Source organism: Citrus sinensis, chromosome 5 (assembly GCF_022201045.2).
Source record: "Citrus sinensis cultivar Valencia sweet orange chromosome 5, DVS_A1.0, whole genome shotgun sequence".
Classification (NCBI taxonomy): Eukaryota; Viridiplantae; Streptophyta; class Magnoliopsida; order Sapindales; family Rutaceae; genus Citrus; species Citrus sinensis.
Window position 1 is genome coordinate 37,307,529 of NC_068560.1, and position 26,078 is coordinate 37,333,606.

The 26,078-nt window shown below is 34.4% G+C and overlaps 2 protein-coding genes across 3 annotated transcripts; one reads left to right on the plus strand and one right to left on the minus strand.

Annotated features, from left to right (window-relative positions):
• The first annotated feature begins 4,534 nt into the window (after positions 1-4,534).
• On the plus strand, positions 4,535-10,898 carry LOC102617176 (uncharacterized). Its single transcript, XM_006473552.4, has 16 exons — positions 4,535-5,034; positions 5,180-5,241; positions 5,334-5,401; positions 5,636-5,757; positions 6,288-6,393; positions 6,523-6,574; positions 7,075-7,192; positions 7,306-7,336; positions 7,433-7,456; positions 7,552-7,676; positions 8,473-8,554; positions 9,159-9,281; positions 9,378-9,431; positions 9,576-9,645; positions 10,191-10,224; positions 10,357-10,898. Exons 1-16 carry the CDS (start codon positions 4,839-4,841, stop codon positions 10,707-10,709), a joined length of 1,620 nt encoding a protein of 539 aa, XP_006473615.2. The 5' UTR covers positions 4,535-4,838; the 3' UTR covers positions 10,710-10,898.
• Positions 10,899-13,183: 2,285 nt separating this feature from the next.
• On the minus strand, positions 13,184-15,238 carry LOC102617466 (cytochrome P450 71B36-like). 2 transcript variants are annotated; one of them, XM_025097120.2, is made up of 3 exons: positions 14,746-15,238; positions 14,297-14,526; positions 13,184-14,034 (listed from the first exon to the last, which is right to left on the minus strand). In XM_025097120.2, exons 1-3 carry the CDS (start codon positions 15,194-15,196, stop codon positions 13,420-13,422), a joined length of 1,296 nt encoding a protein of 431 aa, XP_024952888.2. In that variant the 5' UTR covers positions 15,197-15,238; the 3' UTR covers positions 13,184-13,419. The 2 variants fall into 2 exon arrangements, with proteins under 2 accessions (XP_024952888.2, XP_006473616.2); XM_006473553.4 differs by having other exon boundaries at positions 14,297-15,238.
• Positions 15,239-26,078: the final 10,840 nt, after the last annotated feature.

Here is a 26,078-nt window from a genome sequence, read left to right on the forward strand (position 1 = left end):
TTGGTAATGTCAAACCCGATGCGGGTAGTGCCCATTGACATCACTATGTGTGTGTAGGTACATACTGAACAATTTTTAAAATTAGAAAAATATTAATTTAGGACGGTGAGGCTACTTTCACTCCAAATTTTACTTTCTATACTTTAAAACATTATTTTGCATTTGTAACATACGTAAAAAGAAAAATAAATGGCAGGAAATTTTTTTACAAAGAAATGGCATATTTCGTTAATCATATTAAAGTATTATGTCTTTAAAGGCATTAATTTAACAAAAACTATACTTGCATATATAGAGCTAAAATTCTTAGGGCTTAAAGGTTATTTGGCCTATCAGAGTTGCTAATATCGACAAAACTTTAAAGGGGGAGCAACAAGCAAGTCACAATCCCCCTTTAATATGTAATTCAAGTACTTATTTTCTTGCTAAGATGTTTTTTTTTTAATTACTTAATTACTGAAATAGATTTAGCATGGTAGGGAGATTATGATATCCCATGAGAATCTTTTTGAAACTTTCTTTGTATTTTTTGACATGTACACATATATATACCAAGCTAATCTCAGAATTGACTTATCTTTTCTCAATCAGAAGTGCAATTCTAGAGAAGAAAATGTAAACGTGATTTTTTTTTCCTTCAATTATTGTGTTACTTTATGCATGGTTCTTTTTTATTTATTTATAAATTATTGATTATATATTAGTTTGCTGTGCATGATATTAACTTTTGTTTGGCATAATAGAAGAAGATTATAAGCCGATTAATTATAGATAAGAAGGAGAAAAATAATTAATTAACAGGACAATTGCTTAATGGCTTGATACTTAAAAAGCTCGTCAAAAGCTGCCTAGTTAGTTATAATGAATTGGCACCCTCTTGTCTTCAGTCGTTTGAAACGTTGAACTTCAAATCGGAAAGCTCTCTTCTATCGGGTTTCAAAATCAGCGTCATGGCGTGTTTGATTTTAGTTTGCAGCTCTAAATAGCAAAATAAATTTAGATCGAGCTGCAGCTAGCTGCTACAACTGACAGTACCAAGACCCCATCATAATTCGTCGGACGTCCCGAATGCAGCATCGATCAGCTTAGGAATTTGGCATTTGGCGTTTGCAAATGGCAATCCTTCTCACTCTCAGCAGCGAAATGTTAAGCTAACCAAAGTCCAAAGCTAATATGAGTAAGCCAATCATTCTCTATCAACTACATACACTTTTTATTTTATTCAAAACTAATGGTACATTTACTAATTGATAAATAATAATAATAATAATAATGGGTTGGAATTATGAGAAGCTGGAATTAGAATGGACTAAAATAAGAAGAAAGAATGTGAATGATAATAAGATATTTACTTCAATTATAGAAATTGGAATAAATTATATTGCCATTACTGTGTTTATTCTGTTTGAATTGAGATGAATTGTTACAAGTTAATAAAACTTCCTTAATTTATTATTAGTTATCATAATATTTATGATTATTACTATTATTCTTCAAAAAACTTACTGTTAATAAAAAAATAACAACATTATAACAATAATAACAACAATAATATTAATGAAGATAATAACGATGATGACCACAACAACAACAGCAACAATAATAATCATAATAATAACAACGCGAAAACAATACTAATAATAATAACAACAATAGCAAAAACAACTAGAGTAGCAATAATAATAATAATCATCATCATCATCAGCGTATCATCAACAATGACTGACATTGAATAGCAATAGCAACAACGATCGGCAACGATGACGAGTGCTTAGCGACAGTATTGGCAGTAGCAACCGTGATCTCCATAGTGAATTGATCTGATTTGTTGTTTTTCTCTTTCGAATATTTAACAGATGGATAAAATGGAAAATTTGAAAATATAGTGAGGGTAGTTTGGTCAGTCTTGGAGACGGGGTTCTGATTCTTAAACTCTCACTTAGAAATCTCAACATAATAGGGAGATTATGTTATCCCACAAGAATCTTTTTGAAACTCTCTGTATTTTTTGACATGCACGCATATATATACCAAGCTAAGCTCTGAATTGACTTATCTTTTCTCAATCAGAAGTGCAATTCTAGAGAAGAAAATGTAAACGGATTATTTTTTTTTATACATATATATATATATATATATAAACTATTGATTATATATTAGGTTGCTGTGCATGATATTAATTTGTTTTGCAGAATAGAAGAAGATTATAAGCCGATTAATTATTTCCAAGTTCATATAAGATGGAAATTCATGATGGAGTCCCTGCAGCTACAGGGTTTGCCGGTGATGTGATTTTTTCAATGGCTATAGCGAGTTTATTCACTCCCCCATCTTTGGACGAATAAATGAACTTTCGTTATTTATTTATTTATTTATTTTAAAACCTATTATTATCCCCATAATACAATACACACAAATTTCTTCATATATATGATAGATTATAGATAAGAAGGAGAAGAGTAATTAATTAACAGGACAATTGCTTAATGGCTTGATACTTAAAAAGCTCAACAAAAGTTGCCTAGTTAGTTATAATGAATTGGCACCACCCTCTTGTCTTCACTCGTTTGAAACGTTGAGCTTCAAATTGGTCCTTGGAGAGCTCTCTTGTATCAGGTTTCAAAATCAGTCTCACGATGTGTTTGATTTTAGTTTGCTGCTCTAAATAGCAAAATAAATTTAGATAGAGCTGCAGCTAGCTGCTACAGGTGACAGTACCCATTAGAATGTGTTTATTTTGTCTGAAATCGAGTTGAATTGTTACAAATTATTAGAATGTCCTTAATTTTTTATTATTTATCATAATAATTCTGATTATGATTATTATTATTCTTCAAAAAACTTACTGTTAATAGAAATAAAAAATAACAACATTATGACAATAATAATATTAATAAATATAATAACGATGATGATGACGACAACAACAACATCAACAATAATCATAATAATAACAATAACACGAAAACAATATTAATAATAATAATAACAACAATAGCAAAAACAACTACAACAGCAATAATAATAATAATCATCATCATCATCATCATCGGCGAAATTAACAATGACTGGCAGTAAATAGCAATAGCAACAACAATCGGCAACGAGCAGCAACGACGATGACCAACAGGTGCTCAACGACAATATTGGCAGTAGTAACAGTCATCTCCATAGTGAATTGATCTGATTTGTTTTTTTTTTTTTTCAAATATTTAACAGAGGGATAAAATAGAAAAATTGAAAATATAGTGAGGGTAGTTTGGTTAGTATTAGAGATGGGGTTATGATTCTTAAACTCTCACTTGGAAATCAAAACTCCAAAAATGATTTCCAAAATGGTGGTTCCAAGTCCAACAACAATTTTATTTCGATTCCAAACTTCAAATTTGTAAGTAAACACCTCATTTTAGAATTTCTATTCTTATTTCTTGTAAGTAAACACCCCATATAAATTTTTTGCGTTAAGTGTACTTGACCTAGGTGATCGATCTATATAAATTTTAACAATTCAAAAGTTACTGTCACTTAATCTTTTATCATTGAGAATATGTTATTGCTGCTACTACATTTGAAGGAATTCCATCAAACGACAGAGTATTACAATGCCTGAAAGAGTAGCGAAGAACTTGACCGCAGTTGATTAAACCTTTCACTAAATTTGTTCAATTTCTACAATGTTTCCACTTCGCAGATCAGTTCAGTTAATCTCCTCTCATACATCAACAATTGCTATTTAATTCTTTGTTGAGAGTCCTGCGAATTCTTTGAGAAATGAAAAGGAATGTCACCTGTCAAGTGGAGTGGATTCAAATTACTTTTTTCTTGCAAGTTAAATGAAAAAGATGGTGAGGGAAGTGCTATTCGTCCGATTACATTCAGCACGGGCCGGGTAAATGGACCTGAGCCGGTTTGAATTCCAAAAGGGGAACAGTTTGTGGGCTAAAAATAAGAAATCCGAAACCAAAAGGCGTCTGCATCTTGTCTCACTTTATCCATTCAACCACTACTACTCTTGTTAGTTAAACTGACAACATCAGCGAAATCAAGCGAGGGATAAAACTAAAACGAGTACATCACCCAGCCCCGCATGGGTGTCTTTTCCTTCTTAATTTTGCATCCAACTTTTTTTTTGGGTAATTTCTCCGTAATTCCTTTTAATAAAAATAGATTGACCAAGGTCCTCGTAATCTTAACAAGTAAAAGTGCAAAACAGAGAGACATGCGACAACCTAGTCCTAACTAATGGTAGGAGAAGAAAAATCTCCAAGACAATGACTAGAAAAAAGAAAAATCAAAAGTACTTAAAAAGAATTCGAGTTGAAAAAATAAAATTGTAGGCTACGGCTGGCTAAAGGTAAGGAGTGACAAAATCAATTGTAGATATGGAATTACAGACTATAATAAAATTAATCTTTTCCTTTTATAATTAACAACAATAATAATGGTAATAAAAAGGATTTAAAGGACCCACCCTGTTCTTGGAAATCCCAAACAATCGCTTTTTATCCTTTTAATAAAAAGTAAAACAAATACATACCCAATTACACAAAACATATAATACACTCCACCTCAACCGCAAGGCTCCTCAAGTCATCGATTGCTATTAAAGTTAAAGTTGCCCCTTTTGAAAATGAATTAGGGTTTTGTTTCGTTTTCTTCTTCACTTCCGTCCAACTGCTTAAACCCTAATTCCTCGATCTCGGATACTAGCCGTTATCTCCCCCTTTCCCGCCAATTTTACCCTTATTTTGGCCGTTGCTTGTTCATATTTCAAAACGCAAGCATCTAGATCTGCTCCATTGGGCTTATTTGACCCTTCCTCGCGCGTTTGACTTGAAATGGCGGAGCTAGAGGCCGAGAAGATGGTGGAAGAAGAGACTGGGAAGGAGAAGGGAGGAGAGCTGTTGTTTTGCGGATCCACGTGTTGGGATGCTGTTGGTCGACGCAAAGGTGCTCTTGATGGCAACTTGGTTTCTCCCACTCGCCTCCGCCCCCTCGTAGGAGTCGACATCCGCTTCGTTGCCGCCGGTTGCGGTTAGTACAATCAATTACTTTTTTAATAATGTAAAATGAATTATTTCAAGAGAATCGTCTTTTTGGTTATTCATTTATTTGTTTATACTTTTATTATTATTTTATTATTTTTAATTTTCATGCTATATTGCTATGGGTGATGCAGTGTCGTGCCATTGTGTGGCAGTAGACGTTGAAGGGCGATGCTATACTTGGGGACGCAATGAGGTTTGATTTAGCTTCGTTTGGATGTAAGTATGTGTATTAATCTATTTTGCTCCGTCTATCTCTACCAATGAAGCTTGTGTACATCTTTGCAGAGGGGGCAATTGGGTCATGGAGATAAAATTCAGCGTGATAGGCCGACAATTGTTTCTGAACTTTCCAAGTAAGCTGCCACTTTGTTACTGGGATAAACTTTTGTTTGTATGGCTTCTATTTATTAGAAATGCTATTGTTGACGATGATTGTAAGGAAGATTTGAGCGGAAAGATATATCTTTTTCCTTAATTGTATCTGCATCTTTCTGTTAGTTGATCATTCTGAGATGTAATTTTGTGCATAGAACTCTCGGCTTAGTGAATTAACAGCTAGTTCTTTGTGATGCTTCGGTTTTCTTAAGGTACAAAATTAAAAAGGCTGGAGCAGGGAGGAGTCATACTGTGGTGGTTACTGAAGATGGTAATTCTTTAGCCTTTGGTTGGAATAAGCATGGGCAGCTGGGTTCAGGCTCGATAAGAAATGGTAGGTTTGGTTTTGTGAAGTTCTTGTTTAATGAAATTTCATCATAAAAATAATAACTCTTGTTCTGGTTTTTTTATTAAATTTTGATCATTCTCTTAGAAGGACACATGCTTAGTGAGAACTTTAATATTTGATCTCTCTTGCCAAAGTGCTATAAATAAATTTTCACCCAAGTGTCAAGGCATTCTTGTCTTGTTTGGTGTTATAAATGATTTTGCAAAAGTGAAAAAGTTTCTCATATTTGTGATGGGCATCTATAGCATTGTGCATTCGTGATACAATTCAAATAATCTAGGTTTGTCTCATGTGAGCTTGGGTATGCCAATGTTGGAATGATTCATTAAGGGTTCCATTTATGTGGCTAATGGCCAACTGGTGTAATCTTCACGCTGGCTACATGGAGAGTCACTTTTGTATGCTTTTATATACCTTAGAGGATACATTCTTTTTAAATAACAATGTTCTAGATTACTTTGCCCTCTTCCTGCTAGTTAGGTCTTGTTCATATTTGGTTTTCTCTATTTTTGTAGAAATTGAGCCATCTCCTGTTCGCTGTCTTGTGTCTGAAGTCACTGCTACTGCTTGTGGGGCTGACTTCACAGTTTGGTTATCTTCTGTTGAAGGAGCATCTATATTGTATGGTTTGTAGATTTCTTTTGGATCTGTTACTTGACTGTAGCTGATTTATCCCAGTGTTTTTCTATTTGATTGGATTCCAATGTTCTTATTTTGCTCCCTGATTTGCAAACATTTGGTGATTTGTAGGAATGCCGGCCTTCCCCAGTATGGTCAGCTTGGTCATGGAACTGACAATGAGGTCAGTTTGTAGAAGTTTTACTTTTACTTTTATTTTTTTCATGGTAGATTAATAATGGATTTTTGTTTCCTGGACCATTTGCAACATCTGTGGATGCTCAGAGACATGACACTTTATGTGTTTTTGCGGGTGTCTTTAATCTTGGATGGAAAGTTGGAGTAATCATCCTGCTTTAATGTTGTGGTTAGCAGGTTCTCTTTTGTCCGAAAACGTCAATCACTATTCATAGGCTATTTAGTAAATATAATCAAGATATGGAGTCTCTGAGGATTTTAGAGTGGTGGAAAACATGAGGTGTATTAGAATTATGAATTATTTCTATTAGCGATCTGAATAAGTTCTCCTGTTTTAAGGTAGGTTTTGAAGTGGCTGCAGACAATCTGGCCTTTAGGTTTGGAATTTTCTGGGCTACAACTACATCTTGATTAACCAATTTGAAGTGTGTTTGATGAAACTTGATTTTGCCATGGATCTTGACTTGAAACTATCTGTTCTTGTAGTATAATACTAAGGATAGCTCTGTGAAACTTGCGTACGAAGCCCAACCACGACCTAGAGCTATAGCTGCTCTTGCAGGAGAAACTATTGTGAAGGTTGCATGTGGAACAAACCATACAGGTGGATGATAACACCTGCTTTCTTCTCTCTCTCTCTCTCTCTCTCTTTCTTCTTTTCCCACTAAAAAATTTTCACACTGTTATCTGTCTAATTTTCTAATTTGTTTCTGGCAGTGGCTGTGGATTCCAAAGGCTATGTTTACACGTAAGTTCTCTCCATGCTGATCATTTGTTTTTATCTTCCTTCAGATATCTGATATGTGCTGACAATTGACAATAACTTGTGCTGAAAAATGTGTAGGTGGGGCTTTGGTGGTTATGGAAGGTCAGTAGTTGCTATCTAACATTAGCCTCTTTGTTGCATTTTTTTCCCCTACTACCAAGGAACATTCATATTGTTCCTTGGTCGAACATTTGTAGGCTTGGACATAGAGAGCAGAAAGATGAGTGGGTTCCACGTCGTGTTGACGTCTTTCAGAGGAATAATGTTCTACCTCCTGAAGCAGTTATTTCAGCTGGTTCTGTTAACTCTTCATGTACTGCAGGTAATGTTTCTTTATGTGTTATATTGTAGCTAGCGTATTGAAACAATTTCAATTATATAGCAGCATTGTTTTTTTTTTTCTTTGCCTTTTTGTTTGTTTTCTGCTTCAAGGTGATGACATTGTAATGATTTAGCACCCTACCTGTAAAGTCAAGGCTCAATATTAAAATTATCCTGGTAACTGGTATGGGATGAGGAGCTCTTAAGCCAATGTGTTTCCTCTACGGTGTTGAATAGCAGGGTTCTGATACAGCATAATAGGCGAATGTGCTTGAGAATTAAGGGATGAAACTGGTTGTGTCAGTATAGAAAAATAGGCAAGCTATTCTAAGGTAGTATATATTTGCACCAATCTCTTTTTTGTCAAGAAAGCTGGATGATGAGTTCATTAATATAACCAGCCTAGCACCAGAAAAGTATATGAATTCAGTATTTTAAAAGTAAAAACATTTTAGTAGCATTCTGTTAGACTTATTGAAATTAGCTACTTGGCTTGCCAGTTATACGCTCACCCATAGCTGTGATTATGCTTCAGTTTCATCCTATACGAAATGGCGATGTATTATGAGATGTAGTTAGCATCTCATGTCCTTAGTGTACCTTTTCTCTCTGCTAGTTGCTTCTCTTCAAAGTATCTCTGTCTGTGTCCTTTTTCTTGCTGCTTCTAGGCTCATGTGTCTTTGTGCCCTTGCAAAAAATTTAAATTTGATTACTTTTCTTAATATCAAAGTACTAAAGAAAGTGGAGTTAAGCTTTTGAGTGAAGTGATAATTTTTCCGTATTTTGCTTTTATCCAGGTGGTGGACAGTTGTACATGTGGGGCAAACTTAAAAATAATGGTGATGACTGGATGTATCCTAAGCCTCTCATGGATTTGAGGTTCTACTCTGTTCCATACTTTGAATTGATCCAATCTCATATCTAGAATCCTATTAAATCAAACCTACAATCATATTTGCTTTAGTTTTATCTACTTGAGAAATTTCTACATTTAAGTGGTTCTTGTGTATGTGTACAGATCTTTAATCTGTTTAGCTTACATCAATTATTTTTGCTTCTGGGATTTTGAGGAATCAGTTTTGAAATGAACCGCCACTCATTTTCCATCTTTTGTCTGCATAGAGAGATCTCTACATGTAGATGTGGAACCTAGTCGGTATTTGCAGGACTTCAGAGTGAAATTTTTACTTGTATCATGTTAAGCTGGAGGCGCTGAATCTGATTTATTGAAGGTTGCTTTGTTTGTGAATTGAATGCTTTAGTAAAATTATTGTAACTCACACTATTTTCAGTTAAATAAATCTTATAATAATTTAAGGAATCTCAAATATTGTGTTTATTAACTCCTTTGGCGATGAGTTGAGTTGTCTATCATATTGACTGAGATTGATATTGCTTGTGCACCTTGTTATGATACTTGGTGTGCCTGCTTGAAACTAGTCTGCCTCTTGCTTACACTGATACCGTTTTCTGTTTTTTCAAGTGGATGGAATTTACGTTGCATGGATTCAGGCAATATGCATCATTTTGTCGGAGCTGATTCCTCTTGCATAAGTTGGGGTCATGCTCAATATGGAGAGTTGGGATATGGTCCTTATGGGCAGAAGTATGAAACCTTATCAGTATAGTAATGGTTTTATTACTTTGAAGCCTTATCCTTTATTCTCTTCAATCTTCAATTTGGTGTGATTCTGTTTTTCAGGTCTTCTGCAATGCCTAAAAAGGTAGATATTCTTGAGGGCTTGCATGTTATCAGGTGGGTACTTATTGACTTCTTTTATGATATTGACACTGAAATTAGCATTCTTAAAAAAATCTTTATATGTATCTGTATGTCAATTTTAATTTCTTTTGTGATATTGGTGTGATTATTTTTTTTTCTTTTTTTTTTTGGTTGCAGTGTTGCTTGTGGTTATGGCCATTCCTTGGTTATAGTTGATAGAACAAATGTTGGTGAACGACTTGATCAGGTAATTCTTTGAGATTCTTTGTCTGTGCTTTACCATAAACACTTGTTTACTCTTTATCTTATCGTACCCAAGCCTAGAACAAAATTTGCTAGAAGATTTTGTTACATGTTGGCTTTCTTAAGTATAATGGAAGTGTTAAAAGTGGTTTATCCTATGTAAAGAATATGCTCAAAGACCTAGAGATTGAAAGTGCCTTCTATTTATACAGTTCACACAATTTTTTGAGTAATAAAATTTCCTTATGGATGAACCAATTTAGGCTTGGCAGTTTGGATAGTTTTATTATTGGCCAGTTCTACGCATTTTTCATTTTCTTAGTTGAAACTCTCTAGTAGTTTAACTAGATACTATTGATTCTGTCAAGAGAATACCAACATACTGATAGGGGATTCTGTTTGTCGTGACCGGTTGTTTGCTTAATGCAATGCCAAATTATTCTGTTGGAGATGGATCTGGATTGATATTTTTGTTAGCTGCTGCTTAGTGTTGTTTATCTCGTCACTTTTATGTGGGAGGCTGCCTCTAATATGTGATCCTTTCGACAGCTTGATGTTTACGATGGCAAAGCTTCCAGTCAAGGTAAGTTGATGTAAAAGGCTCTAGTTATTTATGACTGGTCTGGTCCATAGGCCACTGTAGTAAGAACTCTTGGCGGTATGTTGTGGTATCCTGAATTTGTGGAATGACTAATTTTGGAAATTACTCATGCAGACAATGAGGAAATTGATAGAAACTCTACAGTGCCCCCAAAAAAAGGTGCTGCTAAAGTTTCTAATAACTCCAAGAAGAGGAAGAAATCCAAAGATTCATCAGAGGAAGAGGAAGAGGAAGAGAACAGTGATTATGAAAGTGACGACAGTGAAGAACAGGCAAATGGGCAGTCAGAGAGGAAGAAACAGGCTGGTGGAAAGGCCTCTGGTAGAGGTCGTGGTAAAGCTGCTAATAAGTTATCAGGTGATGGAAAAGGCACGGGGCGTGGCCGTGGTCGCCCTACTTCAACGAATAAAAGTTCACAGTCTGTCCAAGGGAAAACTGGTAAAAGAGGACGGCCCCGTAAGTCATAGCCCATTTACTTCCGCTTCAAATCAGAAATTTTGTTGTGTGTGTAGAGAAGTGTATCTTATTCTACATTAGCCCGGTTTATTTGCATTATTTTGTCATCAATTGTCTTTTTTTGACACGTTCAAACACTCAGCTCTCAGCACTTTGCTGTGCTTGATTAAATCAGTCATTCTGGACTACAAAGTTATTTATTTCGAGGTCATGGAGAAGTGAGAAATTTTTTTCTAGAGTGGCAGCGTCTTTTACTAATGGGGTAGAAATTTTGCTGTGCCATATAGTAAATTTATTTTGGCAGGGCTAAATATCTCCCTTACAAATACCGTGGAAATTTACCAATGGAATTGGTTCGAGTCCAAGCATTAATTCCCCAACCCTCAGCGCCGCGCCCAATTTTTGACTTTGAGTTGGGTTAGCGGTCTCTCCCAGTAACCTGTGCGGAGCAGGTGTGCCCTTATAATATTCAATACATAATCTATTCACAAAGGCTGGTAGTTTATCGTCACTTGATACGAAATCGCGACTGACATGACAAGTCAAGTGACTTAAATAGGGCAGTTTGATTGCTGACTACAAATTGAAAATGAAGTAGGAGAGATTTTAAAACACGAAAAGAAAAAAAAAATCATTAATGGTTTGGATAGAAACGACTCTGACTTTGATAGCAAACCTCAAAGGTTGTCTAAGTCTACAGCTCAGGAACTGTTTGTATAAAGTGAATCTGTTTCTAGAGGTTTCCATTTGCATCGTTTCATTGACGTTGCATTTGAAAGATTGCCCAAAATACACGGCAGACTTCATTTGTTATATGACATTTTTCCACGATTGCTAATTTTGACCAAAATCTTGATAGCACAAAGGCTTCACCCTAACCTGTTATTTCTATTGGGAGATCGTGGTCTCCTCGTCAATTCATTAGTTATTTAATGGTGAAATCTATTTTCCGTGCTGTCAATAATCAGTAATAATAATAATAATAAAAGTCAGCAGTTTAATTATTGCTCATTATCAATTAATGTCATGACAGTTTAATTCGCCTTAACTCATACATTGACAAACATGTTTTTTTTTTTTTGTTTTTTCTGTAAAAGATAAGATTGATAAATATTTGTGGCAAATGATTCTACCAAACATATTTGGGACAATTTCGAAAATAGCCCAACATTTAATCTAATTTAACAAATTCAAATAAACATACTCATAATTTTCTATTTTTTATAGTCAAAACGGACCGAAAAATCCAACCTCTTCGCACATATTTATCCATTAACATATGCAATGCACATTTTTTCATTCCATCTTTCGTTTCATCATCTTCATCAAACTTTCTAAAGAAAAAAAAATTAAAAGAGCTTTTTGGTTCATGATTTGGTGTGTAATTTGATTAATGGGTTAGTTGTGGTTAATTAAAGATAAAGAAACATCGCTAAAAGACTCTTCAAATAAGATTTTATTACTTATTTGAAGAGTCATATCATCATTTAAGGCTCCAAAAGACACTCTAATTAAATTTTTTTAAATAAAAAATGATCATCTCTCTTTAAATTTGGAGAGTTTCTTTCTCCTTCTTCAATTTATATTTTATTAATTTTTGTTGGAGAAAGAGAGAGAGGTGTTTTAATTACTATTGACTTTTCCATTAAAAAAATAATTATTTAATTAAAATAATATTAACTCATTTTCATTTGAAAATTCTTTTGGAGAATAATATATTTTTTCACTCTTATACTTGCCACATAAGTAAACAAATAAATATTTGAAGAGTAAAATTTATAAAGTCTTTTAGAGATGCTCTTATACCACTTAGTTGATACTTTGACAAAGTCAAAGATTCTAATAAAATAATTATTGATGATAACAACAAAGCAGACACAATCAAAATTAAAATGGAAGAAAGTTAAAGCCTTTGATCTGATCTATAAGAAATTTCTTCGAGTAGCTTAGCTCATTTCAGAATCTTATGAAATGATATCGGATTTATAAATAATATGGCCCATCATTTCGGGTGGGGGGAGTAGGTCTTGCTTCGTATTTGTTAATTCATTTCGGGTTTACACGACTTCAGGCAGACCAAGCAGCAATCAAAGCTACGCTTAGCATGTGCGTGTCAATCGGGTATCACAATATAATATAATCTTACAAATGGTGGATAAAGTATTCGCAAAAAGATTAGCATCCTTTGTTCATGCGTTAAACAAAGCAACGTACGTCAAAGTAAATTTAATGTGTTATTAATTAGGGAATAGTAGTAGTAATTTACGTAGCTAAAAATATATATATTTTAATTATCTTATTTTTTCTTAACTACAAATAATACTTACAAGTTTATATTCTTATTGATGTGATAAATACATGACTTCATACGAATTACTATGTGACAATAAAATGATAAATAATCAATCTATACTTGACAATTTATTATGAAGTCAATTTTTTTTTTTTCAAAATACACAAGAACATTTCTGTATTAAGAAGCATATTAATTGATATTGCTAGCTTATTTTTTATTTTTTTATTTCAAAATACATAAGAACATTTCTGTATTAAGAAGCATATTAATTGATATTGCCAGCTTATCACTCTGATAGACATGATCAACAACAAGACAAAGGAAACATTAGAAGCCATGCGATGGCACAATCGAGAGAGACGTACATGCAATCCCTTTTATTGACATCAAACACTTAATTATTCGATCGATATGCATGCGTTTGCCTATTCGTGGTAGTGGTACCTAGGCACGAGACAAAGCGGATTCTTCTTGTGCACCGCAAGTCCTGGGAGAGCATCAAAGTCTAGATCATCGTTGTGCATACCAAATGGCATTTCCCAATCAAATTTGTAAAGAAGATTAGCAAGAGCAAGGTCCACAGTGGCGATTCCCATTTGTATACCAGGACAAATTCTTCGGCCAGCACCAAAGGGTATTAACTCAAAGTGTTGTCCTTTAAAGTCAATAGGGCTGTCAATGAATCTCTCAGGGTAAAACTCATTTGGATTCTCCCAAGTTTCAGGATCCCTTCCTATAGCCCATGCATTTACGAAAACACGCGTCTTCTGTGGAATTTCATACCTGTCTATCTTGCATTTCTCCGTTGTTTCTCTTGGGATTAGCAACGGAGCTACCGGTTGCATTCTCAAAGTCTCCTTCACTACAGCTCTGAGATACGATAATTTTTCAACATCGTCTTCGTCTACAAAATCTTTGTTTCTGATTAATGATCTAATTTCTTCTTGAACTTTCTTCATTACTCTACAGTTCTTCATAAGATAAGTCAGGGCCCAAATCAGGGTTGCTGCACTCGTATCTGTGCCAGCAATTAAAACATCCTGCAATAAAAATAAATGATATATTAGTAAACAATAATTTTTTTTAGTAAGTTAAAATAAGGGGTAAACTTATAAAATAAGAAAAAACACGTATTTTAATATAGTGTATCATGTATTATAGTATATTGAAATTTGCGATTTTCTATCTTTTTAGCTTATCCCTCACTCTCGCAGTCTCGCTATATTAAAATAAGAAAGAGATCCCTTACTAATTAACCACTCTCTCTATATATAACTATATATATTGGTTGTGGAATTTAACCATGAGTACAGCTTTGATGTGATCCCAAGTAAGATCAACTTTCGATCCACCTTGCTTCCATAGTTGAAGTAAAACGTCAACTATATCCTCTTGCTCTGTTTTGATTCTTGCTGGATCCATATGTTCTTCGATGAGTTCTTGGTGGAATGCGTCAAATTCTTTGAAGGTTCTTTCCAGCCGACGAATCATTCCTGTGATATTATCAACCCAGCCCATGGAAGGAAAATAATCTGCGAAAAAAAAGCCTACAATCAAGGACTGAGTTTCTGCAAGTAGAGCACCAAACCTGCTTCTTTCACTTATTCCCTGGTCTTCGACTTCATAACTCTTGCCAAAACCAATTCTACAGGTAATAGAGCTGGTAAGAGACTTCATTAGCTCACTTAAGTTGACAGGTTTCGAAGCAACAGCTGATCTTGATACCTTTTCAATCAGAATGGATACTTCACCTTCTCTAATGGGTCGAAAACTCTGCACTCTATTAGAGTTGAAGAGATGAACGACACATATTTTCCTTATCTCCCGCCAGTAAGCGTTATATGGTGCAAACGCCACATCTAAGCCGTTGTAAGATACCTTTTGCTGGCTAACCAAAGCAGGCCTACCGCAAAATTGAAGATCATGAGTTTTCAATACCTCTTCGGCCATCTTTGCTGAGGAAACAACCAGGATTGGTACCGAACCCAGACGCAAGGACACCATGGGGCCATATTGTTTAGAGAGTCTCCAAAAATAATTTTGTGGGTTTGAGTAATCAAATTGATGCAAGTTGCCTATGAAGGGAAGACCCCGAGGCCCAGGTGGCAAAGCAATGCTTTTGATTGTTTTGTATCTTTGGACGTGGAGAATTATCGGGATCAGGAAGATAGGCACCAGTAAAAGGATCATTGGCAAAGCCATTATGTTGTAATTGTTTGAGCAATCGTAAGCAACAGCGTTGTGTCTACGATAGAATATATAGTTCCTTGAGGCAAAAATTGGTCAAGAAAAGGGGTCCATGATGGGTGAGTGTGTAGTCTTTAGTGCTGGCGAAGATATGGACTCATTCGCATGCTTGGTTTTTCAACCGCCGTAAAATTGCCGGCATAGCATTTGACTTCTAATCGTAAGCCTTGCGGAAGAGAGTCCGATCAATATCATAAGCATATGGTGCTCGAAGGGCATCCAAAGTAGATTCTATTTGACACGAATTTGTTTATCAAATTGGATCCATAAGAGGTGGTATTAGCAGAAGAGCTCAACCAAGAGCCCACAAGCCCAGAATCCACAGTCAATCAGCCCATGGATGAAGTTCACCATGAACCAGTGCAAGATAATCCACGGCCCAAACGAAAAAAGAAACTTCCAGACTGGTTAAGAGACTACGTCGTTTAGGATGATTCATGAAAGTGCTTTGCTTGGCTGCGTTTATTTCGGATTCCTTTTTGTTGTTTTCGGTTGCGTTGTCAAAATTAGTTATTTTCAATTTCTGTTATATACTGCTGAGCTTTGTTGTTTTTGGAGAGCATGAAATGAATGAACAATTTTCTTTCTCTCTCTGACTCTTCCTTCTCATTCTCAAATCTCTGAGATCCCTTCTCTGGAGCAAACACTCGCTCGAAGTAGTGGTAGTTTCGATATTGCTCTCGGTTTCACGAATTAAGAGCGTATCACTATTACTGCTAAAGTTCATTGGGAGCCATGGCCAATGTCCATTATGTGTGTTCAAAATTTTTGGATTCATTGTTGTGAACTCGATTATCTAAGAGCTGATGAGTACTGCGGATTCACTAATATTCCATCCTTTGCGTAATTTTACAAGATTGCCCAAAGGGTCCTATCTATAGGCTATTTCGGAAATAATCCTTTACAACCAACCCTCCTTGTAATATTAATTAGATATTTTGGTTGTGCTCAAATTGAGAAACTTATTCATTCCTGTGCCTTTTCCTTTATTATCATTTAGGGTGTGTTCCTTGCCATAAGGCTAAGAGCATCCTTCTTGTGCACGGTAACACGAGGTAAAACATTTAAAACCCAAGTCTTTATTTTTCGTTCCACCTGGCACTTCCTAATCAAACTTACAAAGAAGATTAACAAGTGCAAGTTCTACATTGCTAGTCCCATATATATTATATTGAAGGTCTCTCGTGATCTCTTTGGCCAGTTTTGCTGAGGAAAATATTGGGGTTGCCACGAAATTAACTGAGACCCAAGGGCATCACTCTTGACTCGTGAGGTCACCATGCATATTGTTTGGAGAGATTCCAGAGATAACGTTGAGGGTTTGAGTTATCAAATTGAAGGGAAAACACTTTACACTTCTGCTTGTTTTGTGCTTGTTGAGGTAAAACAAGATAAGAATAAGAATAGTGATTGAGAAGGATGATCGCAAGCAAATAAGCCGTATAAATGTTTGTATACAATTTAGAGAGCCTCCATTTAATTATTTTTATTGTGAAGTACGTAGTTATTTCTTAAACAGATAGAAAAAAAAAAAAAGAAGAAAGAAAGATGAAATATGCCATGCCATGCCATCAACGTTGAATAAAGTGCAACATAGATAAAATCATCTAAAGGTGGCTAATGGGCCGGACGGCACGAGGCACGTCACGGGCACGGCACGTGTCCATACAGTACGGCACGGTACGAGCATGTCTCGGTAGAGCACGCGGCACGGCACGACATGCACGTGGGCCGTGCCGGGCTTAGATTTTAGGCACGCGGGCCTTAAAAGCACGACACGATTAGAGATTGGCCAAATCACGGCACGCGAAAAAGCACGCAATAAGCACGTTTCATTTTTTAAGGAAAGTAAACTTAAAATTTTATGATTGTATAAATAACTTGAAATTGAATCTTTTAATATCTTTTGTTAGCTCAAGTTTTTTAAATTTATTTAATTATTAGTTTCAAAAAAAATTATAATTGATTCATGTTTATAATTTATTAAATAAATAATTGATATCATGATTTTAATAAATATAATGATTTTATAAATATGTATTAATATTATTATAAACTATGATATATGACTCTACTTAATTCCAAGTTAACAATTAAGTTAACCCTTTAAAAAAATTATTATTATTGTTATTGCTATGTGCTAAAAAAGAATTCTAATACCATAGAGTCAAACTTAGCAACTAATATTACATTATCTTATTATTATTAATTTATTATTATTGAATATGGACTTGAGTTTTGAATTTTTTATTCCATTAAATTAAAATAAAGGCATATGGATCCAAAAAAAATATATATATAAGCTTGAAAAAAATAAGACAATAAATTAGCATACGCTCTAAAAAAAAAACACTTAGTGGGCTATTTTTTCTAGGCACAGCATGGCACGCCCCATGGCACGGCACGACACGAAATGAATAGTGAGCACGGCACGGCACGAGCACGAACACGCGTGGGCTTCTTTTGACGGGCCTGGGCCGGCACGGCACGGCCCGTTGGCCATCTCTAAAATCATCCATAGTGTCAAATTTTGGGTCCAAAATGCAGACAAGAGTAGTGAGATATCACTCTACCCCAACGACAATAGCAGCAGCCCATTTATACACATACCTCATTTAGTTAAATATGTCTTTATTATGCGTAAGATAATAATAATGTTGATTATAATAATAACGTTGATTCCTTCCAGTATTATATGAGAATAAAAATTCAAATTATGGTATGATAAAATTGTTAAAGAAAGTTTCGACGAATATTAATAGAATTTAGATTGTAATATATATGTATTTGGGTATACGTAAATAAACAATAAATATTCTTCAAAACGCACGATATTTCCATGTTGCAAAGTGTGCGATGACCCTCTCTGGACAGATCTGCTCCTCTTCCATGTTATTTGTCCGCATGGCTCAACTGTGGAGGCACGTATGAAGTGGCATCGTAAGAAAATTATTGGTTTTTGCTGGGCGTTTTAATCAGACTAAACGTTAAGGTTTCCTTTCAAATCAATGATAAGGTTTATCATTTGTCCTATTGGTCTATGCTAACAACTTTATCAATTTTTTCTCTTTTTTCTTTTTCTAATGCAAACTTTTAACACTTGGCAATTATCTAGGAGATAGATAATCGTAATCTAACGTCAGCTGAGAGATTGGAATATATTTTTTTCCCATTTTAACTTATAATTTATGGCAACTGTTAATAAGCATTAACTCATGGAATCAAGGCTTCTACAAATATGACCCTGGTGCTAACAGCATTCCGTAAAATCCTCTTATTCCCCATTTTCTTTATTAACCCTTCTCTTGAAATACTTAAAATGGTGAAGAGATCTCTTAACACATATATTTTCACTTAAAACAATGATTTAGTTGGGGAATGCATTGAAATTTTCAATACAATACATTGATATATAGGTACATTGAAATATATCAAAACATTTGAGAATTGATTCAAATTTATCCTTTTTAATAAAAATTGATCCTCAAATTTATAGACAAAATAAAGTCGTGAACTTATGACTTTGTAGTTAGGACCATTATTTTTATTTTAATCATTTGTATTGGACTTAAAAGTAAGATGATATATGCTGCGCATGCTCCATCTTATTATTGACGGCAATAACTATAATAAGGTGGTGCTTGGCCCAATTATTTCGTAATCTAAATGTTTGGAAAACAATAATTAAGGACTTCGGTGTAAATACATTTTTAATGACCGTGCTTCGAGGCCCGTAAATACAAACTTACCCATCATCTTTATCCAGCTTCAAGCCCTTTTGAAGGTTTGGTCACAACCTATGGAAAGCCAAGTGTGGGTGGCTATAGCCTATAGGTTGGTTAGGCTTGCGTTTCAGGTTAACTCAAACTAAACTGTAAAAAAAATTTAGATCCAACACAAACATTTTTTTTACTCAAGGTAAATTAAACCATTTGAGTTGGTTTGGGTTTAGTTTGAGCTTTATACGATCAAAATGTCACTTACTTTGATAAATTCAGTTATATCAAAATCGTAATAATTATTATACATAATAATAACTTAAGAATATCAACAATATTTGGGTCCTTTATTTACTGAATATTACTTATAAATTTTCTTCCATCCTCCAAAGAGGTCTTTTATGAGAGATCATATATACCATAGTTGCCTCCGTTCCACTGTTTTCATGTCGAAGCTTATGGCATTATAAATAGTGCAATTTTTTGCCCCCCTCCAAATGAATTGACATATAGCACCATTCACTTAAAAAAAATGACATGCTACACAATGCCTCCAATTATGTTAACTTGACCGTTTATTCAAACGACGAAAGGACAAATTCGAAAGTTCAAGCCTTAAATATAAATTTTAAAAAATAGTCATTAAATTTTCCCTCCTCCTTATGTTCTGTTTTCTTCTTCTTCTTCTTCTGTGTCATATTCTAATTTTTCTTCTTCTTCTCCGTTTCTGTTTTATCTTTTACTACCATGTGAAGAACAATATTTACTGTGCACAGCCTGTTCGGCATCAGCGCAACGTCAGCTCGAAGCAGATCGCCACAAGCGAAGCTTCCTCTATCGCCGCTCATACCCGCTGCCGCTACTGTCGCTTACTTCCTTTGGTTTAGTACGTATCCTGTGATTAGGGTTTTCATTGGTTATTCACTTATTTGGTTTTTCTTTCTTTTATTTTTTTTTTAAGAATTACGATTGAAGGTTTTGAAACCCTGAAGCAGTTAATCAAAATTAAATGCATCAACAACAAAGAAGTCATCCTTGACGATTTCCCATTCCTTCCCTGCCGAGCTGCCCCTCTTCACCATTCGAAGTACTACCTTTGCCTTGCCTTTCTATAGCATAACCAAGCTCCTTCTTTTTCAAGCACTAAGAAAAAATCAATACCAATCAAAGCCCTGTCTAAGTAAAGCTTCGGCTGTTGGAAAGATTTATGTTCATCCACAACTTCCTTTCAATCCACATGGACAAATTTATGCTTTCTCTACTAGGAGTCATCAAAGGAGGAATAAACATATACTGGTTCGATAAGCCAAGGAAAAACAAACAGTCATTATTACTCAGAGGGGTTTGATTTTGATTTTGATTTGTAGATTAGGTTGCAGATTTTGTGGAAAGGTCTGAATTTGATTTTAATTCGAATTCTATTTTAGATTTTATGGATTGATTTGACTATTATTTTAGCAACAAGGGGAAGTAGAGTCACCATGGTCTTGCGGTCAATTTAAGAGAAGAGGGTACTACGAGCCCTCTGCCCCATGCATCTAACCTGCTCGCATGGTTCACCAGTTCCATTAACTATGCGGGAAGGTTTCCCATTACTTGGCTCACCAACTTCAATTTTCTACAGGAACTGTATGTCCAAACAGGCCTGGAAAAACAGGTATGATCTCGCTTTCCTTTGCTACTCAAGTGTACGGCATCCGCCGTGCTTAGGCCCCTTCTTCCCTTCCCTAATGAAAGAGTCCATCACCTGCCTTAGTAGTCTCATCTCAAATAGGGCGTGCAGGCCTACCTTTTTTTAGTAGGTGTTTCACTACCTAAGCAAAGAATGCAAGGAATGAACTTTATTTTGAAAGTTTTAGAATTAATGCTAATGAAGAGATTTCCTTTCTAGAAAATTTATTAGAAGTGGGTAAATTTGGATTTTTGTTGTTGCTGATAACATTGATTAGGCCTAATGCTCCGCAACTTAATTCATTGGTTTTATTTGCTTATGATTTTTGGTTATTTAATTATGCAGAGTGACAATAATCCCTTGGCAATGAAATCATTGAAGCAAATTCCTGTTACAAGTGTTAGGGCTCACCGCATTGTTGGCAATAAGGGAATTACTAATAACTGAGAAGGAGGCTAAGAAGTTATAGTGGATAACGGAATGGGAGAGAAGTTAAGCATGGTTTCCATGGAGCCAAAGATCTCTTATCTATTGAACTATATATTGTCAGCTAACGGTGATAAATCAAATTTTATTGGTAAGTTAAGTGGTGATGATTATTGTGTAATTATTTTTAATTAAAGGTTTTTAATGTAAATATCAATTGCTGGATTAGACTTTTATTCATTTAATTTTTTTACATCGAAACAAGGGGTATTTTTTATATTTAACCAAACTTTAAATAGTTCCGCTAATAATAATAGAAAAACTAACGGAATTGTGGGCGTCGTGCAACACGTCATTTCTTTTAGGTGCGTAATGTTATATGTCAATTCATTTGGGGTGGGTAAAAAATACCATTTCCCTGTAGGTTCGATCTCGTTACCATTATTCTATTTCTAGATTTGTGCGTTTGTGAGTATAATAAAATTTTACATAACACAGTCTCATGCCATAAGGAGTGCCAAACACACCTTAAGTTCATAATATGTGCATTGACAATTTGCTTGCTATTAATAATCTTGTTATATTGCACTAAATTAAGCAATTTTCTTTCCAAGAACTTTCAAATAAAATGTGTAAGAGAAATTGAAATATTCTAGATTGATCATGTGGATAATTAAGGTTCTACATCACAGAGTTGTTGAAAATTTTAGAATATAAATTATTTCCCAAAGGATTATCCTTATTTAATGGATTTAAGTTTTGCCCATGCAATATCTAAAGAATGTATGTAGTTAAGCAAATGAAAATTTTTCTTATGTGTATGCTACGAAGCCTAATTTATTTTTCAATACCACAAGATCAAGCAAAATTTTGTTTCTGATATATTATATAGATTTAAAGTAAACCATTATTGGACTAATAATGATTTGGTTGCTTGCTTTGAGACTAAAATTATGTATTATATATGACTGCAAAATTTATTTCAAGATTTGGATTGTTGACCTTAGTGCCAAGTTGCTGAAAACTTATAATGATTATGCTGCAGTAGTCTTCTTCCATTAGAACGATAAGTACTCTACAAATACATATTTTAAAATACTTGTGGTCCTCAATGAAGAGATTTAGAAACAATGAGTGTTATTAGAATGCATAAGCATTAAGCTTATGAGTACAAATCCTTTGATTAATGAACTATCACTAAAGACATTTAAGACCCACAAGAAAGAATGGATCTTAGGTGCAGTTAAAAGTGATGATGTATGGATTTAAATAATGTTTATTGTTTGATACTTTTGGCTCAATTATGTGTTTCTAGTAGTTATTATTTCTAATTAATCGTGTACACTTATGACTTCTAATGTATGACAATAAGACAAGTTTATGACAAAGATATTATAGGACCTTTATAACTTCTTACTTATAGACCATGTTAGTATACTAGTGTTGTGGTACATGGAAGGGAGCATGTCGCATATAACGACATACAACCGCTATGACTCGCGCAAGTATTATACTTAACAATGGTGCTTATGATTATAACCTTTTATAAATACAAGCTAATATTTTATTAAACCATTATGCAATATGTCATATGGACCAAGAGGGAGAATGAAAGAAATTAGTGGCGCACACGACCTATTTATGACTCGTACTTATATATATAGTAGGTTTAATAAAATAAGAACATAAATGATGTGAAAAACTTATTATGTAATGAGACCCAACTTTGATGGAAAGCAAGTCAGAAGTGAAATAGGAAAGTATGATCCTCTCTTTGTTTATATAAGGAACCCTATTCCATCAATTATGATAACGCCCAATAATTTTAACCTATAATCAAAAGAGGTTAAGAGAGAAATATAGTTTCTTTTCGATGTCGTATTCGTCAATCGAAAGCTATGAATTAAGGTGCATTATTATGTTTAATGATGTGTGAAATCATGTTAATTATTCAAATTTCTTGGATTATATTTTTTGCTTGATTGTTTAGCATAAATATTAAGGGTTTATTTTACATAAAGAGCATAGATTTGTTGCAATTTATGTAGGCCAAGTTCATTCAATTGCAAGTTTTTTCAAAAAGAAATTTAATAATATTAGGCACCTCAATATTTATGACTCGTAATACTATTTATCAATATCTATTAGATGTTGAATGTCTACAAACTCATGAAAAATGAATGTGATATCAACGCATTACTTTAGGAAATATTGCCATGCCACAATTGAGCACGAGGAACACTGTCTATGGGAATAACATGGCAATATCTCTCTCGGGCCAAGATTCGAACTAAGCCCAGCAAGTAGCATGCCCATCTCTCACCATTTGAAGTTTGAAAGTCTAGGTCACTTTACCATACTGAATTGAATGATGATAAAACTGGTCCACACACACACACACAAAATCAATGATCAGTGATAGTGAAGAAGAAACTGTGACTTTGTGGTTAAGATAGGCGTAGGGGCCATCTCACTTGTATTTGATTCAAAAGTCAAGTAGAAAGCTGGGAAGTGGCGTCAGCAGCTCTCATTGTGTTAGTGACTTTACTCCCAACAAGTTTGTTAGACGTGACAAATAAAGGTAACATGCCCCATCTTCTATTATTCAGTCGTAATAATTATATTAATTGTATTGTGTCCAAATGGTAAGAGATCGATCCTACAATACAACTATGCCCTATCTATCTATATGACTATATATATATATGTGTCGATTGATGGTGATCACGACACGAATTTACTCATCATTATTCATTGCATTGCATTGCACATGTGATCATGATCAGTATTTAACTTCAACTGTATAGCTAGATTATCTTTTGGATCCAACAAGAACTCCATTATGTACAGTACCAGACTTCAAGCTCATTTATAGGTAAGAACGATTTTATCTGAAAATTTAAACTATTAGATGGACACTCTCACGAAAAATATACAAAATGCGACTGCGCCTGAAAATGGGATTTGATGAATCCAACATCTACAATACTGCGACTATGATCCGATTTCTCAAAACAGACCAATTCCAACATTTTATTATTTCTTAGACCTTACGCACATACAAAAACAGCTATCTAATCAAATAAATGGTAATTAAAAACTTGTTGAAAAGAACATTTGATCGCATTATTGATGCTTCCCCATGTGAGAGGGCTCCACCGAAAATACTTTTTAAGGAGGGACGAATGGTAGACAGTCATAGGGCCGTTGTACCTAAATAATGCCCCATTTAATTGCTAAAATAATTGTTCTTCTCTTCACCCCACCTATCGGATTAGGAAGGAGCTAGGCGTAAAAATAATAAAACCCATGATGATTTATTTATTTTTGCTTCTATGATGATTCAGACTCTCAAGTCTCAAATCATGCTAGAAATCTATGAAAACGTTGTTCTACTACTAAAAAATTATTACTACTATCTTATAAAGGTTGGTGAATTAGTCTCATCGCTAATTGGATTAAATCGGAAGGATGAAATAATCATACAGTTGACCTAACATAATGTTGCATGAGAAGCTAAATTCGAAAACCCAAAACGGAAGCAAACATGAGTGCTTACAAATCTGTGTCATTCATAGGCCTCACCACATGTCTCGACTTGATATATTTATTGATCTCTTCTTTGGAAATAAGGAAAGAAAGAGAGATCAGTCCATTAATCCATGCATGGTAATGGCATTTATTCGTACAAATTATTGTCTAGAATATTGTAGAAGAAGGGTCAGAGCAATTTCAAAATTCACTATCGCATACAAAGATTCTGTAAAATCTTTCCTTAAATTCCAATGAAATTAACTAAAAACCTCCTCAACAAAGTAATTAATAATTAATAGAGTTGAACTAATAAGACATATTCATGTGTATTTTAAATTATGGGCTTGTACATGATTGGTGGCATTTAAACAGTGATAATTAATGATCAATTAGGTTGTAAATTATTTCTTTTGTACCTACGTGAGTAAGAATTTAAGAACTCATGTGCACAAGCGAAACATTTGAGTTCACCATAATGAAGTTATTTAAACAAAATTTAACAATATTGTGATTAGTACACATTGTAATGTCATTTAAACAAAAAAAAAAAAAAGTAAGCCATGGTCTAGTATTTGGATAAGATATTGCTGATTTGACCACTAAAATGGTTTGATTGCTGGATTTTGACGCGAAAGACAAATAATTAAATTAATCCATAAGATAGGAGTTGGTTAAATAAACTTTGAGCAGTTGCATCTACGCTCGAACTCGGAGATCATGATTGTAAATCTGGGACCCACGTTGATAGATTCACGGCGTCCCCACCTCCGCCAGAGAAAACATGGCAAGCCTTGATCATCCCATAAACAGTGAGGTGGCCTCCACATGATTGTACGTGTCACGAGTTCAAGAATCCACGTCATGTGTGAAGACAAAAGAGCTGTCAAATAGTTGCTAACTGGTTTGGTTTGGTACCATATTCGTAGTGGCGTAGCAACTGAAGTGAATATATAAAAACATTATTTGACAAGGGGGATCCTTCAGACAGACAGCCTCCGTTTGCCTCCGCCTGCGACACGCCGTTTTTATTTTTATTATCCCTCATCCCTCCCTCACAACATGAATGAAAATGAATGCCGCAGCTTGGGTCCCCCACTCTCCCCTTTTCCATTTTCCTATTTATTTTTATTCATTTATCTTGTTTTTGACCTTTTTCAATTTCTCAATTATGATACTCGTCTCATGATAACTTCTATGATTTAATAAAATTAAAGTGTTATTTAAAAAGAAAAGACACCCTCGTCCCATTAACAATCAATCGGTAATATAATCTATAATCAAAACATGTTATGAATTAAAGATCAATTACTTGTTAATCATGAAAGTTTAGGCTTATACTCTTTATCTTTTTTTTAATTCACTTTTTATCATTAAACGAAAAAGTATTACTTTAACTCATTAAAACCATTAATGAGCCATTTTTTTTATATTTTAGTCCTCTACTCTTGAAATGAATGGGTCTTTAGTTTAATAAGAGAAATCTTAC